This window comes from Nelusetta ayraudi, unplaced genomic scaffold (assembly GCF_046127955.1).
Source record: "Nelusetta ayraudi isolate G7.1 ecotype Tasmania unplaced genomic scaffold, CSIRO-AGI_Nayr_v1 ptg000007l, whole genome shotgun sequence".
Classification (NCBI taxonomy): Eukaryota; Metazoa; Chordata; class Actinopteri; order Tetraodontiformes; family Monacanthidae; genus Nelusetta; species Nelusetta ayraudi.
The window spans coordinates 1118486-1134918 of record NW_027466057.1 but is presented as its reverse complement, the minus strand read 5'-3'; the positions used below and the strand labels follow the sequence as shown (position 1 = coordinate 1134918).

The window sequence follows — 16433 nt, the reverse complement described above, 5'->3', positions numbered from 1 at the left end:
ACAAACCAAAATAGTACCACGACATCGCATGGCAAAGAAATGGGAGAAGACGCTATGGAGACGAGCGCGACAAACAAACCAGAATAGTCGCGCGCGCACGCCAAGGCCCGTCTATGATAAGCATTTGACTTGTGAGCCTGCTGCTGCTGCTGATTGATGAGAAACTATTTGAATCAAGGTTAAACACGTGCACAATCGCATCAGACCAACAAGCTCGGCAGCACAGCTGGCCACCAGCTCTTACCGTTTGGGCTGGTTGTATGGATAGGGTCCACGGTTGGGGGCGACGTAGGGCTCAACGATCAGGGTCCTGTCTTCCTGCTTGACGTCGCCGTCTTGTTCGCCAGCCTTTCTTTTCTTGCCCTTCTCGTTGTTGCGTGAGGTGGGAAATGTGATTCTGGGACGGCAGAAGCGAGTTGAGTGGTTATGATGTGCAACTGGCCAGTACACTAGTAACCCCAGCAACTAACTTAATAGTCCCATAATAAGCAAAATGAAGCACAATGAAGCACAGAGAAATGAGAAAAGCCTGCCGGGTACTCTGCTTTTCTTAATACTAGGGATGTAAACAATCTATAGATTATCGATTAATTGTCGATTAAGGATTTAATCGACAAAACTAAATTAGTCACAATTAATTGAACATTTTTGACATGGGTAGTTAATATCTTTATAACAGTGTAGTGGCAGGAAAGAGCAATTCAAATGTTGAGGGTGCTTTTACTGTTCTCTAATGAAAAAAGGGGTCACATTGGACCCTCAACATTTTTTATGGGTTAAATAATGTGTTCCTTACACATTTTTCATTGTGAAATTTAGGTTCTCAGGAAAAATCGCAGCTTATCAAATTTATCGTTAATCGATCGATAAGGTCGATCAACTAACGATTAATGAAGTAATCAGATTTTGCATCCCTACTTGGTGCCTCTATGATGTCACAAAGGGCCCTACTACCAGTCCCCCTAAGACACAATGCTTGGCTTGTTTCCAAACACATAGAAAGTAGAACCTTGCATTAGTTTTAACAGGAGGATAATAAGTTTTCCTCCTGAAGGCTGTAAACAGAGGGCTAAACATCCTTTCTGGAGTGACAGTGTTTTTACATGGAGTCTGGGATGAAAAATAAATATATCTGAAGACATGTACGACTAGAGCTTGGAAGTTTTACCTAAAAGGGAAGACTTGCAGGTCAGGGTTCTCCTCCGTGACCTTGATGATGTAGCCGGGGAAACATGAGCGCAAATGGTCCAGGGACAAAAAGGTGTCGTTGAAGTCGAGCGTTGCAATCTGGTTGGGCATCTTGGAGTAGTGCGCGCTGCCGGGGTCTCCGTAGCCCAGGATGATGTCGTGGAGCCAGTCGGGGACGACGCACTCTGTGTTCATCAGGTGTCTGATGGTCTCCAGCACGGCCTAACGGGAGACAGCGAGCGGCGTCCCGCCAAACAAACAGGAGAGAGGGGAGTTCTGAGTGATGCAATGAGACCTCGTGTGACGACTAACTTCCCCGCAAGAGTTGCTCGGAGGAACAACTTCGAGTGGCGGTGACGGGACGGCAGGTAACTTGTACGCCTGTCGGTTACTTTTTAATGATCTGACACCCGGAGAGCCGAAACCGAGGCCGAGGAAACATGTTGCCTTTGATTTATGTCAGACATCAAAGAGGAAGATGAATGTAACTTGAATACCCATTAGGGCCAACTGTTTCCAAATTTGTGAAAAAAAAAGAAAAAAAAAAGAAAAAGACTTTCAAACCGTCTGCCAGTGCTTTGGCGGTGACAGACGGAAACGGGTGGGCAGAATAATGAATAGGAAATTTGACAAAACTAAAACAAAAACCTGTCAGATTAAAAAAAAAAAAAGAAGACAGAAAGCCAAATGGTTTTGCATGACTAAATAATTATTAAATACGAGCAAAAAACAGAGAACTCAATATTAGAGATCGCATATCCATCAGAAGTTTAAAATCTCCAAGTTTGAAAAAGATACTTCCATTACTACTCTGAGTCTAGATAAAGACAATCAAAGCTTACCATAAAAAAAAACACTTGGAGATTTATGATAGACAGACATTATCCAAGAGTTCATGCAAAGGAGAGGTGTGATGTTTGCTGGCTACCACCGGGGGGATTCTTTAAGGTGAGAGGCAGGAGACAAACATCAGATGAATATCCAGTGAGAAGTGTCTCTCGCCAAGGATCGCATTTAAAAGGCCTTGAGTGGCTGGCAATCTCACACTGCCCCGGCCCCAACCTCACAGCTACAATACCCCAAGAGGGTGTAATATGTGTGATACATCACTCGGGGCTGCGGCTGGCGGAGCCAGAGCTCAAGGTCTGAAGACAAAGCACCGAGGCGACGGGTTCCTCGGCACAGCAACACAAACCTTGAAGTTGTTCTCCTTGGGTTTGCGCCTCATGATGATGTTGAACGTCTCGTACGGGTCCTCGGTGCCGCTCTGGATGCTGCTGGTCATGTCCTGCTGGTACTGGTTGGGGTCAAGCCACACTCGGAAGGTTCGGCTGTCTCCTCGCAGCTTGGGCCTCGGCTCGGGTCCTGTGACAAATGGACCGTGGGGCGGTTTGAGGGTCAGTTGTGGCGGCGGGAGTGATTTCTAAAAAGGTGCCAGATGATGCTAAATTTCACATCTAATATCTATACACCAAACTTTCTGCTACTGCTTAAGCTCTTTGCGATGCCACAAAGGGCACCTATGGCTCAGATCTACATCTAGGTAGGTGATTTTTTTTATTAGGGGCTGGGGGTTGTAATTAATAATCATACAAATCTGCTCGACTAGAATAAAGGATGACAAATCCAGTGATAACAGAATAAAGGTGAATGAGTGTATAAATAGAACAAATGATTATGATTAAACCTTCTTTTTTTTTTTTTTAAATCTGAATGACCACCAAAACAAACACATCTAGCTGAGTCGTACGAGAAGCTCAAGCAGACCCCATGCAGCTCTGCATGCTGTTGCAAACTGCTGAAGGCACCGTGACAGATGCATCTACATAAAGGTTTAGCACTGATGCTTTTCAGCCTTGCAGCTCTGGCAAAGGACCTGGCCGTTAAAAGGACGTAAACAAGCGCTTTTTAAAGAAATTACCTGATAAATCCATCACGACGAGGACGCTGCCTCGGGGATGAGTGGCTAATTGCTTATGAATTCAGTTGTGATGGAAATGTATGTAACATTATTTATATGCCACGTTTGTGTCCAACGCTTACTTTGAACATTGTCAGAAATGTAAGGGCCAGCCTGGCTTCACCACTGCAATTCCTCAGGAAGGGGAATTACATGAGTGACAGCGGCTTACAGCTAAAGTCCCCCCGGGTGAGCGAGCCGCGCAGCAAGTGCAGCTTTCACAGATGTCTAAATAGATTCTTGTGCCGAGCTGCAGGGCACACAGCCGGCTAGTGAAACCCAATCCTGTTGGTCTCTGCCTTTCTGTGTGTGTGTGTGTGTGTGTGTGTGTGTGTGTGTGTGTGTGTGTGTGTGTGTGTGTGTGTGTGTGTGTGTGTATACCTGGGTGTTTGTGTGCGATCCCAGCTATGCAGGGATCATCAAATCCTACCTTGCTAAAAAGAGTGTGGCAGTAAAGCTGCACCCTCGACACCACGCTCTGACAATCAGGTCAACTAGGACAGTGTTTTTTGTTTTTTTTTTGTTTTTTTGGAGAGCAGCATTGTGAAAACCTCATCAGCCTATCGTGCGGTCGGCCACAGTCTCTCTCTCTCTCCTCTTGTTGTTCTTTGGAGCCCGGGGTCCCTTTCCATCTTTTGTTTCAAGTATTTAGCGTTTTTGTTTGGACAAAAGAAGAGAACAAAAACAAAACAAACAGACGCAAGCAATGGGAGTAAATCCAAGATGTTGCCTGGCTTTCCCTACTCTGTATGTGCACCATTCTTTTTAAAGTAGGACTGAATCAAATGTTCAGACATTGATGGTGTATTTTTTAGGGATGCATGATATTTATGGGACCGATAAAATTTCGGACGATTTGGTCATTTTTTTATCGATCCGATACACATTTTTCCGATAAATTAATGAAATTACGGGAAACGTTTGCAGGCCATGATGCGCTGGTTATGTCCTCAATCGCGCCTTACTGGCAGGACCCAAGCCTGGCCCGGTCACTGCCTGACTAACATGTCTTCACCAGCGTAGCCGTTTTTCTCAGTGGCAGAAGATGACAAAAGCATTGCTATTTGCAAAACCTGCCATCTTTTGTTCATTTTATATTTGAAAAATACTCGACTTACCTCCACAAATACATTTACAGATAGGCAATTGTTCTGTTAAACAATTCAAGAGTTTTTGCTTTGTTATATTGACATGGAAAAAATAAATATTTGAAGAGCCAAAAACTTTCGTTGGCTGTTATAGACAAGCCAGAGCAACTAAAATATTAGTTTTCCATCGATACATCCTGCGCAAACTGAAAATTATATGGAGATTATATTAAACATAAAAATGTGAACTTCTCGGTATCGGCTGTGAGAAGCAGGAAATTATTGGTTATCGGTATCGGTTGAAATTTTTCATATCATGCATCACTAGTATTTTTGAGGTGCGTTTTTAAACTTAGATTTTGAACCTACGGTACCTACGTATACTTCCAAAGAAAGTCAATGGCACTGTTCTGAGTGCCTGCTAACGCACCTCCCAACTCTGCCTCTCCCTCCTTCTGGCAGCCACCCTGATTTACGTGACATCCCAATCTCCCTCCTCCTCCCCCTCCTCCTCCTCTCTACTCTTCCGTCGCATCGCAGAAAGCCACACTAACACTTAGGCCTGCCGGGGATCTGAAAGTTTAACCGAGTCGATGTTGGCAGGCCATGTTTTCCACAGCGGCAAGTGTGTTTAGAAAGCCCTGCTCTCTGCATATTTAATCCAAACAGATGAGCCAGGATATAGGCGGGGGGGGGCGCTCCAGCGCGGGGGACCGTGTTCCCACAGGGAAACACTTCGCATGAAGGGGCCGTTGGTTATCTCAGGTTAACCCGCCCCTCAGAGAGTCGGCTCGGGCGGGGGTTTGCAAGCGAGAGCGTGACAAGGACGCTGTGGAGAGACCGCTCCGCTGCGCCACGTTTCATTTTCTGAGCAAAGATGAGAATATGGTCCAAAGGGATTCCTCTTGTAAAAAAATACGGTCCAAAGTGGCTTCCAGATTAAAACACTGCACTCTGCCTGACACTATTTGCTGCTCGCCCAAACGCAGCGTTTACCCCGTGACGAAACATGGTCTTATCCGACGCCGACACATTTTGGTGTTTTCTCAAGGAATCAAATTGCGTTTGACTGAGAGCCAATGCATTTCTTTTCGGTGAAAGCCACTGAATTATGCACGGTTTTTATGGGCCAAAAGCTCTGAGGTCTTGGATTGGAGCTGTAGGTTAATAGAATGTTAATGTGAGCGGGTCAATTCCTTCTGTAGCTGCGCCCCCTTGAAAAAAACAGTCTGTCTCTCCCGAGGCCGTCGGTGGAGGAGTCTGATAGGTGGACTGCGGTCATGTGTCACCGTGTGCAGTCACATGCAATGCCCACCTTCTTCAATGACGCGGCCCCTGTCGTCCAGCATGCCCTGCACCTCACAGCCCCGCACGTACGCCAGACCCGTCTGCTCCACAAAGTTCTGGCGCCGGTCGAAGCGTGTGCCGTAGGGCAGGTTGGGCCGCACCGTGATCAGAAAGCAAACGTCGTGCTTCCGCAGCCCTGCATGGTGGGGGGGAGGGTAGGAGAGAGGAGGAAGGAGAGACAGGTTAGGAAGAGAGAGAGAGGCGTAGGGGGATAAAAAAAGGACTTGCAGGGACAAAGAGTGCAGGCGGAGAGACAGAAAGGTTATGGAGGTGTGAGCTGATGTAGCAGGCTGGAGGCGCTGAGAAGAGGGAAAAAAAATAAATTAAAACTCTCCCCGTCAGCATGATCTTTAAAACATGAGCCATAATTACAGGAGGGGGAACTTGCTCACAGACGGGGAGTCAGGAATGCTTTACACACTTGGGCTAAAAATAGCACCATGACTGATGAAAAGAAGCGATCGTTTGAGGATACTTGCTATTATACTTACTATTTAACGCTACGTGGCCGCTTGCTGGAACAAAAACTTCATGTGTAATTAAAAAGGCCCCATGTTACACCCATTTTCATATCATTATTTGGAGCTTAGACTCTGCTGGCGCCACCCTGGGTAGTAAATTTCCCCCATAGTGGGATAAATCTTCAGCATACTTAGCCTACTGTTTGCAGCCTTGCATGAAAAAAATGGCTCCAGCTTGCTGCTAGGACTGGTGTACCATTGCTCCTACATTTGCAAGGAAGGAATAAATGCAAGGCGCGCAAGAGAGACAACTGAGCCCATTGTGATGTCACAGGGGGTTGGGTTTTCTATACTGCATTTTTTTGGCACGTTTTCTCAAAGCAGAGGGGCAGACTTCTTCCTAGTTCAGCGACAAGTTAGAGACGCACATTACTAGAAAAAAATCGCTGGTTTGCACATGGGACCTTGAACGCAGCACAGTACTCACACAGGTAACATAGGGAGGCTCTCTAAATTCCCCGTGAGTCACAGGCTGTAACGACTGACGACAACACACACACAAATAAAAAATTCTGTGCCACGCTGGAATAACATGTCTCCACAGATATATGAGGCAGGTAAAGGTCACGAGTCAAGGCCCTGCAGGATGGAGGCGGCGAGAGAGCGACTTTATGGAGGCTGTAAACTGCTGCAGGGGGGGGGGGGGGGGGGGGGTCTCTGGGAAACAGGAAAAGTGTAGAACGCTAGAATATCAGTGCCGTGGAGAGTTTTGTTTCTTGATTAATAAATTGCTCAATTTGAATGAAATAAAAGCAAATTGAAAAGGTGAGTTGCTAAAGATTCAGACGGACAAAATGGGCCAGTCTGCGAGTTTTACCTTCCCACTCATGCTTGATGTGATCTTGCACATTGAGGTTCACTGTGACGTCGGCTCGCACGCGGGCCGGCCAGCCTTCTCCTATCTTGGGCTTGGCCACCTCCACGATGGAGAAGGCGGTGATGGTCTGCGCCATCCTGGCCCACCCCCCAAACACCACGCCGCCGTACTCCGACTGCCTGCGAGGGTGGGAGGGAGGGAGAGAGCAACAGGGAGTCAGATGAGCGCTGCGGGCGGCTGTCGAGACAGAAACCAGTCGGATTTGGGAGGTGGTGGCAGGTTCGGGGGGCAGCACATGGTGCCGCTGCTTACTTATTTACTTTTTGCCGGAAACAAACAAGAAAAGTTCCTACATCGCTTGACATAATGGGAACACTTATTATGTTAAGCAATGGGTTTCCAAATGCGGCACACCAAATGCCACAGCCTTTTAATAAAATATGATTGTTGTTCCATATCTACCACGGGGGAGACAGATGGGATGGGGGGGGGTTCATTCACTGCAGTGCAGGGAGAAGGTGAGCAGTATTCATGCATCAGACGTGCTTCTCCAGTCACACTGACAATCTGTTTTCAGTTTTGCAAAGTTAAATTAGATCAGTCCGCAACAGAGAACTTGTTTCGATTGTTTTTTCATAATAGGAATTTGTGGTGCTTCTTATTATCTTTGGAAACATATAAGCAGACTTGCAAAAAAAGTTTGTAAATAAAATATTTGACTTTATTGCAATCAAATTCTATATTAGATGTTATCATATTTTTAAGAGGATGATAGAGATTTCATGTTCTGTTGCCATTATATCCAACTACAAGCTTTGGCCTTGTTGGATTAATGTCTAGATACTGAAAAAAAAAAAAAAACGTTAAAATTTCAACACAGCTGTTGGGGAAAAAAAAGAGAGACATATTACCATGGTTTCATGCGCCACACCACGTCTTCTATGTCCTGCCTGATCTCATAGGTGGACTCCAGGCGAAAGAGGTTGAAGTTTCTCAGCAGGTAGTCGTGGAGGGTCAAGAACTGGAGGTTCAGCTTGGGCAGAGCCAGGCAGCCTGGGAAGATCAACCGGTGAATGTGAGTAAAGCACATCAACATGCCAGTAATCCAAAGTTGGCGTAGTCAGCAGTAATTTGACAGTGATACAAAGTGTCATCTGTCCACATAAATTGCACCCCTGCCCCAATACTTGAAAAACACTTGAATCAAGGTAGTACAACTTTCCTCTGAGTGTGCACTCATCCTCATCAGCACCGCCGCTCTGAATGAAACGCTCAAACTTGACTGTGCACTCGAGCGCACGCGACACTCTGAACATACACTGCGATTGGCACGCACCTTCGCCCGAGTAGTACTCTGTCGGCACGATGTTCTCGTCCCAGATGATCTTCTCGGTCGGGTAAAGAGGCATCAGGTTGAGTTGCTCAATCTGGGAAATTCTGCGCTCGTGGCGGGAAACCTTTGGGAGAGCAAAGACACGGAGGCAGAGGAACCGAGTCAGCTGGGATGTTTTCATACTTCACAGGGAAATTCAAAAACAGCAGCCCAGTCCTCAGTTCATCTTATTCACATTTTTTTTAATCTTCATTCTTGTTTTTTAAGTTCGACAGACCGAAATGTGACCAAGTTGTTGTTATGCAACTGAATTCAATCAGAAACCTGCTGATTCTCTTTCCTGCATAGCTACTAGTTAATCAGATTCATTTAATATTGTCACAAGATGAATGAGCCCCGAGTCAGAATGCAATCAGCTCATCGCTTCCACCGCAGGAGCAAACTGGCCTCATGTTGGCAGCAGCACTGGACAAAAGTAAAACCTCCCTGAGAATATTCATGAGTACTTCACTTTCTCCGCACGAAGTCTGAGTGCTTCGGTACGACGGCACTGCGGCCCCGCCACCGCACTCCACCACTTCCATGGTCAGAGTCGTTTGGTTGTTGGGGGCAACCTCGGGCGCACGCAAATGAGTCCCCTGACATTGTCCCCTGCAACAATCTAATCAGATAATTACGTAGTAGCTCTTCTGCGAGTGGACCTGGGGAGGGTCTGAGTGGGTAATTATGAATAAGCGCCGCCGGACAGCCTCAAAAAAAAAAAATTACTTTGATGAAAAGGTCTATGGTGCACACGCACGTGTGTGTGGGAGTGGGGGGTGTGGTGTGGCAGGACAAGGGCCCTGTGGTTTCCTTAAGGGGTTTTAAAAATACACATTTTGTGAAGAGCGGGGAAAGAGAACTGCAGTTCACAATCAAGCTGCCTTTGGCTTCTCAAGAGATATTTAAAAAGGGGGAAATAACATATTTTTCCTCGTTCTCTTGCTCATCAGCGCAGTCTGCAATTCAGGCTGCGCCCACATAAAGCTGTAATTTGATTAAGAGGCAAAGCCAAGTGGCTTATGCAGAAGGGAGAGCATATTCAAAGGTCAGCAGTGACAAAAAATGACTGTAAAATGAGGACAAAATAATAATCTAAAGCACAGACTGGTTCTTAAAGGTTGGTGGCAACACTTGGATGTCACTTACGAGCAGCTCCAGGATGACTTCCTTCTCATAGGTGCTGTCCTGTCCTTCGGGCAGCTCGGGCAGCAAACACAGGTATGACGCCACCCGGTGGAGAGAGTTGGGGCTGAGGAGAGAAATGACGGGACGACAGTGAGCGGTTGCGACAAATTCTGTGTTCTGTGCAAATTAACCCGTAACCCACACTGACTGCGAGGATGATAGAGGTGATAAGAAGTAACAGTACAATGACTGGCAAATATTCCAGTAAAATATTGAAACCTTTTAGAATCAATCGATTTACATCCAGGCTCTTCCTTGCGAGGCTACCTTCGTTGGATACTGTGGGTGCTGAAAATCAATACTTGTGTAGGGCTGTAACTAACAATTACTTTTGTTGTTGACGAATCCATCGATTCTTTTTCTGATAAGTCGATTAGTCACGGTTATCTTCTTTATTTTCACCACCTATTTTGGACTTCTGTTTAACCTAACTTGCTTAAATCTTCACACCTATGGAACTTTATCACAGTTAAATACCTGAAACAGATTTCCTAAAACTTAAATATTGAAATAATATGACCCAAATACCACAGTTGATAAGTGATAAGCGAAAGAGTGTTACAATTCAGCATAAACGCTGGTATCGACAGGGGCTGTAATTTACTAATTACTGCCGTAAAGTACACATTTACCTAAGTGAACTATCGTTCGCTAAGCAAGCTTGTTTCGTGATTATCCGAAGAGCTAAAAAACATATTATGTACTTGCGTGATAGGCTGATGAGTAATTAACAAATAAGTTATGTTTTGTAATTCATAACATAACTATGAAATATCTATCCTCGACGTTATTTGTGAACTCCTCTCTACGGTGTGTGACAATACAGCGACTCCAGCGTTTCAGGTGTTGGCGTATCGCTGTAGTGCTACCCTGGAATGAATGCTAGGTGAGCTTCACAGAGTTTGCACCTAATGTATTTCACTGCTTATTTTCTATTAAATATTCCTAAGCTTTTGAAACTTTGGGTTGGAGTTCTTGAGTCTTATTAGCGAAGCATCCTTTCTTCTTCTCTGTTTTTGCAGGATGTAAACAACGAGCGACACTGCCACCCTCAGCGCTCAGTACTGCACTGCAGGTACAAATGAGCATGTAGCGGCCGACGTGTGATTTTATCATTCAGCAATTCACAATAACAATAACACAACACATCGACCCTTGAATTCTCGCGTCGACAAATTTCGACGTAATCGACTACGCCGACTAATCGTTGCAGGCCTACACTTGTGTTTGCATCACCGCTGCACTCCTGCCCTGTCAGCATGTGCGTGTGTGTTCAGGGGCCTGCCGATGCGACAGGATTATGAAAATCAAAGGCTGTCTCCGTCTCGCGAAAGTGTGCTGAGGCACGGCTCTTTGGATGCAGACCTGTTTTAATCAGACTGACACGCTGTGACAACAGGAGGGGCCGCCACACAAAGAAAGACAGGGCCTGGACACTTTGTGACAGCAGCCTGACAGCCACACGTGGCACTAACCCAACGTGCGCGTGCGTGCGAGCACCGCGCATCTTTTGCGATGCCACGCTTGGGCGGCTGAGCGGCGATTCTGCCAAGGTTGCAATCTTTTGGCACGGCGGATGACCTGGCGTAGGTCATGTGGACGTTCCTTCCCTTAGCAACAGATAACAGCGGCACAAACAGTCAGTCTGAGTCATGGGGATGACTGGACGGGGTCGTGACTGACAGCTGAGCTGCTGGCGGGGGCGAAGAAGAGGGAAAAGTGGTCGCGACAGTGAGTTCATTCCTTTGCGTGAGCGCCGTGCTAAAGCTTTCCCCACATGTTGAACACGATGAGTGGTTGGAGTGACCTGACTTTAAGACTCAGCTGTGCTGCCGAGCTATAACTCTTTGTTTCGTTTTGTTCCCTGAAAAGCTGACGGTAAGAACAGAGGTGAGTTATCGTTCATTCCTCCCGTCTTTCCATCCCAAGGAGGTGTGCATAAGTGGCCGGGACGCAAAGGTAACAGAGATACAGTGAGAACATCCCGCATCTAGAAGAATTTCTCTTGTCAGCAGTTTGTCATGAAAAAGTATCTGAAGCCGGGCAAGTCGACTTTCAAACGGCCGAGCTTTGGTAAAACGGTCATCTTGGTACTTCGCTTGCTTTACAGGAACCATGAACCACGGGACTCTTGGCTTCACAAATGGCCAATGTTAAAGGCACAGACACTGGAAATCAGACTTGCACAGTCGCATGTCCACAGCTACAGCTATAATGCAACGCTTCATCAAAAAGATAATTAAAAAAAAAAAATTAACAAGCTCTTACAGTACTTTAAAATAATCTAAAATAACATTAAAATGTATTTTAAGACATTAAAAAATGCACATTTTTAGAGACCGACACATTTAAACTACAGAACTAATTACAGAAATGATTCAGACACATCAACTCGCGAAGACTCGCTTCAATTTCTGCTAGCGTTTCAAAGTTTCTGCAGACGCTTTGATCTCGCAGTCATTTCATTTCTGGCCCGAAATGACACCCAACACATTTTTTGGAGGGGGGAAAATTCAACTCAAAGTGTGTACGTGTGGGCAGGCTACGCAATAATGCTGCGTTTGTGTGTTCGAGGGACTTAGCGGATAAATTTCAGAGCGGCGGGTGACTGGGAGCTTAGCCTGCGGGTAGAGCAGCTGGAATAAACTGGCATTACTGCGAGTTGTTTGGATGAAAAGTGCCTCGTTAAATCTGATCGGCATATTCGGAGTTACCCAGGAGGCGCTATGGTGACAGTTGCGGAGCGGCGAACAATGCAGCTCCTGCTTTATTCAAAACCCTAATTCTGGAGAGGGAGCGTGAAAAAAAAAAAAAAAAAAAAAGATGAGCAGAGCTTCTAAAAATACATGAAATGGTTCAGCTAAGTCTTTACCTGAATCAGCTCAGCTCATAACCTTCTGGCTGACTCAAAGAATCAGGCAGTGTAGGATTTAAGGAATTTTAATCCAATGCAGAAGAGACGATGGATTTACAAACACCGACGGCGAGGAGGAAAATCTGCGCGCAGCTCTCCTCCGAGCAAACATTAGAGACACGAGAAACAAAAAAACTCTCATCAGGTGTCATTGTGTTAAAATGTCATCTTGGGTTCCAAACTGCCACTAAATCCATGTCGTCTTGCTTCTGTTCAAGCTTGTTTTTAAGTTAAAAGGCAAAGAAACCCCCCCCACACACACACACACACACACACACAATCGGGCCGGTTAATCGCGTCCAGGATGTTTTTTGGCTCTTTGGCGCGCTAATATGATCTGACAAACACAGCTGTTCAAAGAGTTTATTCTCGAGCCGCTGCAAATCGATTAAATTAATGAGGCGTGCTGCACTCTCTGGCTGGTACCAGCTGCCTGTTCAAGGGCTCGCTGGCTGCCATTTAGCAGGGAAGTCAGGCAGCACCGGTGCTGATGACGCTGTTCTCGAACACACGGATGAGATGTGGCCACATTTTAACTACAGCTTTAAAAAAAAATTTTTTTTTAAATCCCAGGACTCAATTACTGGTTATGAATCATATACGCATCGGTTTTTGTTCAGTAAGTGCTTTCAGTAGTTGGTGTATTATTAAGGTCTAATAAAAGAGGGAATGTTAATATTAATATGACACCACATAGGCAGTGTTGTCTTTACGTGGCTGCATAGCAAGCAGCTATGTGAGCAGAAACAACGCAGAGACTCTGCAGCGTCTGAATATTAGCCGTCTGCTGTAATCGTCTCGCGTCTAGCCGTGCGTAAACCACACATCCCGTCCATATGCGCCAGCCGGCCAAGCTGTTCGTGTCTCATCCCGGATGTTGCGCTTTACCTGAGATGCCCGAAGTGCTTCTTGAGGGAGTCTCGCGTGTCCACCGCCGCTACGTTGGCCAGGGCGAAGTCTTGCAACTCAGGGAAGTGAGCAAATGCCGCCCCCTGCAAAAACAACAACAACAACAGGCAAACACAGAGCAGACAGTCAGTCACGGCTATAGGCTGGTTCATAAGAAAAGTAAATAAAATTTTATCTCAAACCAATTGACAGGTACAGTGCTCAATCAGTATAGCCATAAATCGATACATAAGTTAATAGTTGTCCCGTACCATTTAGAGAAGTATATGGTTCACATAGTTTGAACTTCTTTGTTCCAAATAGATCTTAAATTGTATTAAAATCTTTTAATTGAAAATATTTTTACACAACAATCAATAAAGTGCAGGATGGATGGCTTTTACAAAGGAATTAAATAAATAAAGCTGAAAAGAACAAACAATCCTGATTCATAGCCTGCTACTCAATGCATCCAGTACGCAGTTGTTGTGAATGGGTTGCACAGTGGTATTGCCTGCACCAACGTAGATTACGGGTTTGGAATTCGTTGGTGACCATTTTCATTATCAATTTTTGTCGAAAACGTCAACGAATCTTTGCAGCCCTTCTACTCAACAATGTTAAACTTTGAATAGACGATCACAGCCTAGTTACAGTGAAATTGGAGTTGTTGGCTCAAACTGTCAAAAACACACCTGGAATTGAAACCACGTAATTTACAATATTTTTTGAGTGAATTAATTGGGGTTCTTGCTCTCGAAGACTTTACCTGCAGGGAGGTGATTCTATCGTAGTGCAGCGTGGTCATCTCCTTCTGCGTCAGGGCGTTTCCCGTCTGGTCGTTGATCTCGAACCCTGTGTAGAACTTCAGCATGTCCAACAGCTGCGAGACGACAAAGGAGAGCAAAAAAAAAAGTCAGCTTGCAGACTCGGCATGGCATCACACCGTCGTCCGGGTCAACAAGAGTGCAAGTTTCACCTGGCAGAAGAGGTGTCCCTCCTTCTCCCGCGAGGGGAGGCTGGACAGGTGGCAGCTGACCACCAGGTGAGAGTCGTCCAAGACCGTGTTGAACCAACGCCTGGTGGGCAGCAGAGCCTGGATGCACAGGGCAACAGGGTTACGGTAAGTGAACCAAACAAAAAAACCTGTGGAGCACTTTAGAAAATATGCGGTGTCCCAAAAAATTTGACATAATTTCGCAGGCCAATAGTTTTGGCAATTCTTGTTGAAATAACCTCAAATTTTCACAGAATGTGTAGAACAGATGAAGGATTTTACATTTAATGTTTTATTTTTGTTCTGGTTTCAGGTGGAGCCATGCCTTTCACTCCCAAAGAGAAGTCAGTTTTGCGTCTTGTAATATGCTTGCATGAAATCGGTCCCATAATAAACTTTCATTGAGCGAGACTTCCCAGTTTTAAAGATAATTGCTTTTAAAACAATGCCAATTTTTTTTGGGACACCCTGTAAAATAATCAAATAGATACTGGGCAACAAAATGTCACCTGGTTCTCTGACACCAGCGAGGACTGTTGCCACCTCTGCTTTACTAGTAAATCTGCATAAGCGCACAGAGGTAAAACACTAATGGAAGTGCAAGGGCACATGAGAATTGCAGTTCCCACTTTCAGTCCTTCGGCGTTACTACAGCTCCTTTCAGCTAGGACGTGTTCTTTGAAAGCATTGTCCACACTGGCATGAGGACAATTCTCCCAAAGTTGTAATCAGCAATACAGTTACTAACCTTAACACTAAAACAATCCTAACCATCAGGAAACACAGTATGAAAGGACACAGCAGAGGTTAAATGAATCAAATGTCTCAACAACAAACCACGTTTCCCAGAATCTGGACTGAGATTATTAATAACACCTTGCCCATCAATGGTGTATTGAAACCTGACACATCTGTAGTGAAACGTGAACGCGCTGAAGGGAAGCAAAAAAAAAAGAAAAGGGGTGGGGGGGGGGGTGCTACATCTCAAGCGCTATTGTTGAAATCTGTCTGCAACATGAAAGCATGTCAGGAGGAAGAGAAGGGATGTGGGAACAGGGAAGTTCAAAACACAATAAATACCGAGCAGCAATGATGATGAAGTAGCAGCCTGATGGGTTAAAGAAGAATCTCACCAAAAGCACGGTAAGATAATCAGATACATGTCTGATCGGCAAAACAACAAAGGTTGTTTTGGTATTTTATCCCCCCACCCCCCCGTCTCACTGAAAACTGCTCATCAAAAGGCAGGGATACGTTCACACTGAGGGAACACATACCTTTCCATTTTATCCAACAACCATCTTTGATCTGAATGCAGCCCTGACAGCCAGCCTGAAACAGGCATGAGGGCAGAGTGGGAGCGGGAGGGGTTGAGGTGGGGTAGCGGGGTGGCTGGGGGTGGAGGGATCTATTTTCCATGCATTACTTTTCAGGTCGTCATTAGAGAAGGGGGAAGTATGGATTTCAGGCGAACGGAGCTTTGTAAAAGGATAGTGCTTGAAGGACAGGAGAAAGTCTCTGGAGGCTGTCAGCTGGCCGGCCACTCGCCGCTGCCAGGAACTGCAAGGCCCCAGCCTGTCAGCACATGGCCAGATGAAATCTATCGAGCCTGCGCGGTAGTAACAGGAGACCTGCGTGGGCAGCGGGAGCGACAATGCAGCGCAAACGCCAGCGTCTTCACACAGGCATCCTTTTCGAAACACACGAGTGAGAAAAAATGGGTAAAATTGAGATTTAATCGAGTGGAAAATAAAAAAAAGCAGACTTTCTGGGATAAATGTTGCCCCGTAACATAAACCAGCAGAGCACAATTCCAGCTGCTTGTTTTAACGAAGCACACGTCTCGTCCGCCAAGCTGTCAAAGTGCTAGAGGTCCAGCAGACACGCGCTCGCATTGCTTTGCCCTCGATAGAACAAGTCAAAGCTAGAAACATTCTTTCAGCATAAGAATTTTTTACTGCTTCACACACTCTGGTTCAAGAAGCAGCAAAAAACTGGAAGAAGCCAGGATTTATTCCCTGCTGTAAATGCAAAGGGCAAATTTAAATGAGCTCTAAAAAAAACATTGAAAATACACAAATCAGGGAAGTCCACAGAAATGTGCTGACTGTAATATTGGAATAATAAGCAAACATAAAATTACAAATAGTTAT

At 45.5% G+C, this 16433-nt stretch overlaps 1 protein-coding gene across 3 annotated transcripts in view; it reads right to left on the bottom strand.

The window, feature by feature from the left end:
• aqr (aquarius intron-binding spliceosomal factor) overlaps nt 1-16433 on the bottom strand; it is a 47199-nt gene that overhangs the window by 25862 nt on the left and 4904 nt on the right. For all 3 annotated transcript variants that reach the window (XM_076017691.1, XM_076017692.1, XM_076017693.1), the window contains exons 12-22: nt 14263-14379; nt 14053-14166; nt 13284-13387; nt 9443-9545; nt 8258-8378; nt 7833-7974; nt 6922-7100; nt 5552-5719; nt 2384-2553; nt 1169-1410; nt 245-397 (exon numbers count right to left, since the gene is read on the bottom strand). In XM_076017691.1, coding sequence (XP_075873806.1) covers nt 245-397; nt 1169-1410; nt 2384-2553; nt 5552-5719; nt 6922-7100; nt 7833-7974; nt 8258-8378; nt 9443-9545; nt 13284-13387; nt 14053-14166; nt 14263-14379 — 1613 coding nt within the window. The remainder of the gene's footprint in view (nt 1-244; nt 398-1168; nt 1411-2383; nt 2554-5551; nt 5720-6921; nt 7101-7832; nt 7975-8257; nt 8379-9442; nt 9546-13283; nt 13388-14052; nt 14167-14262; nt 14380-16433) is intronic.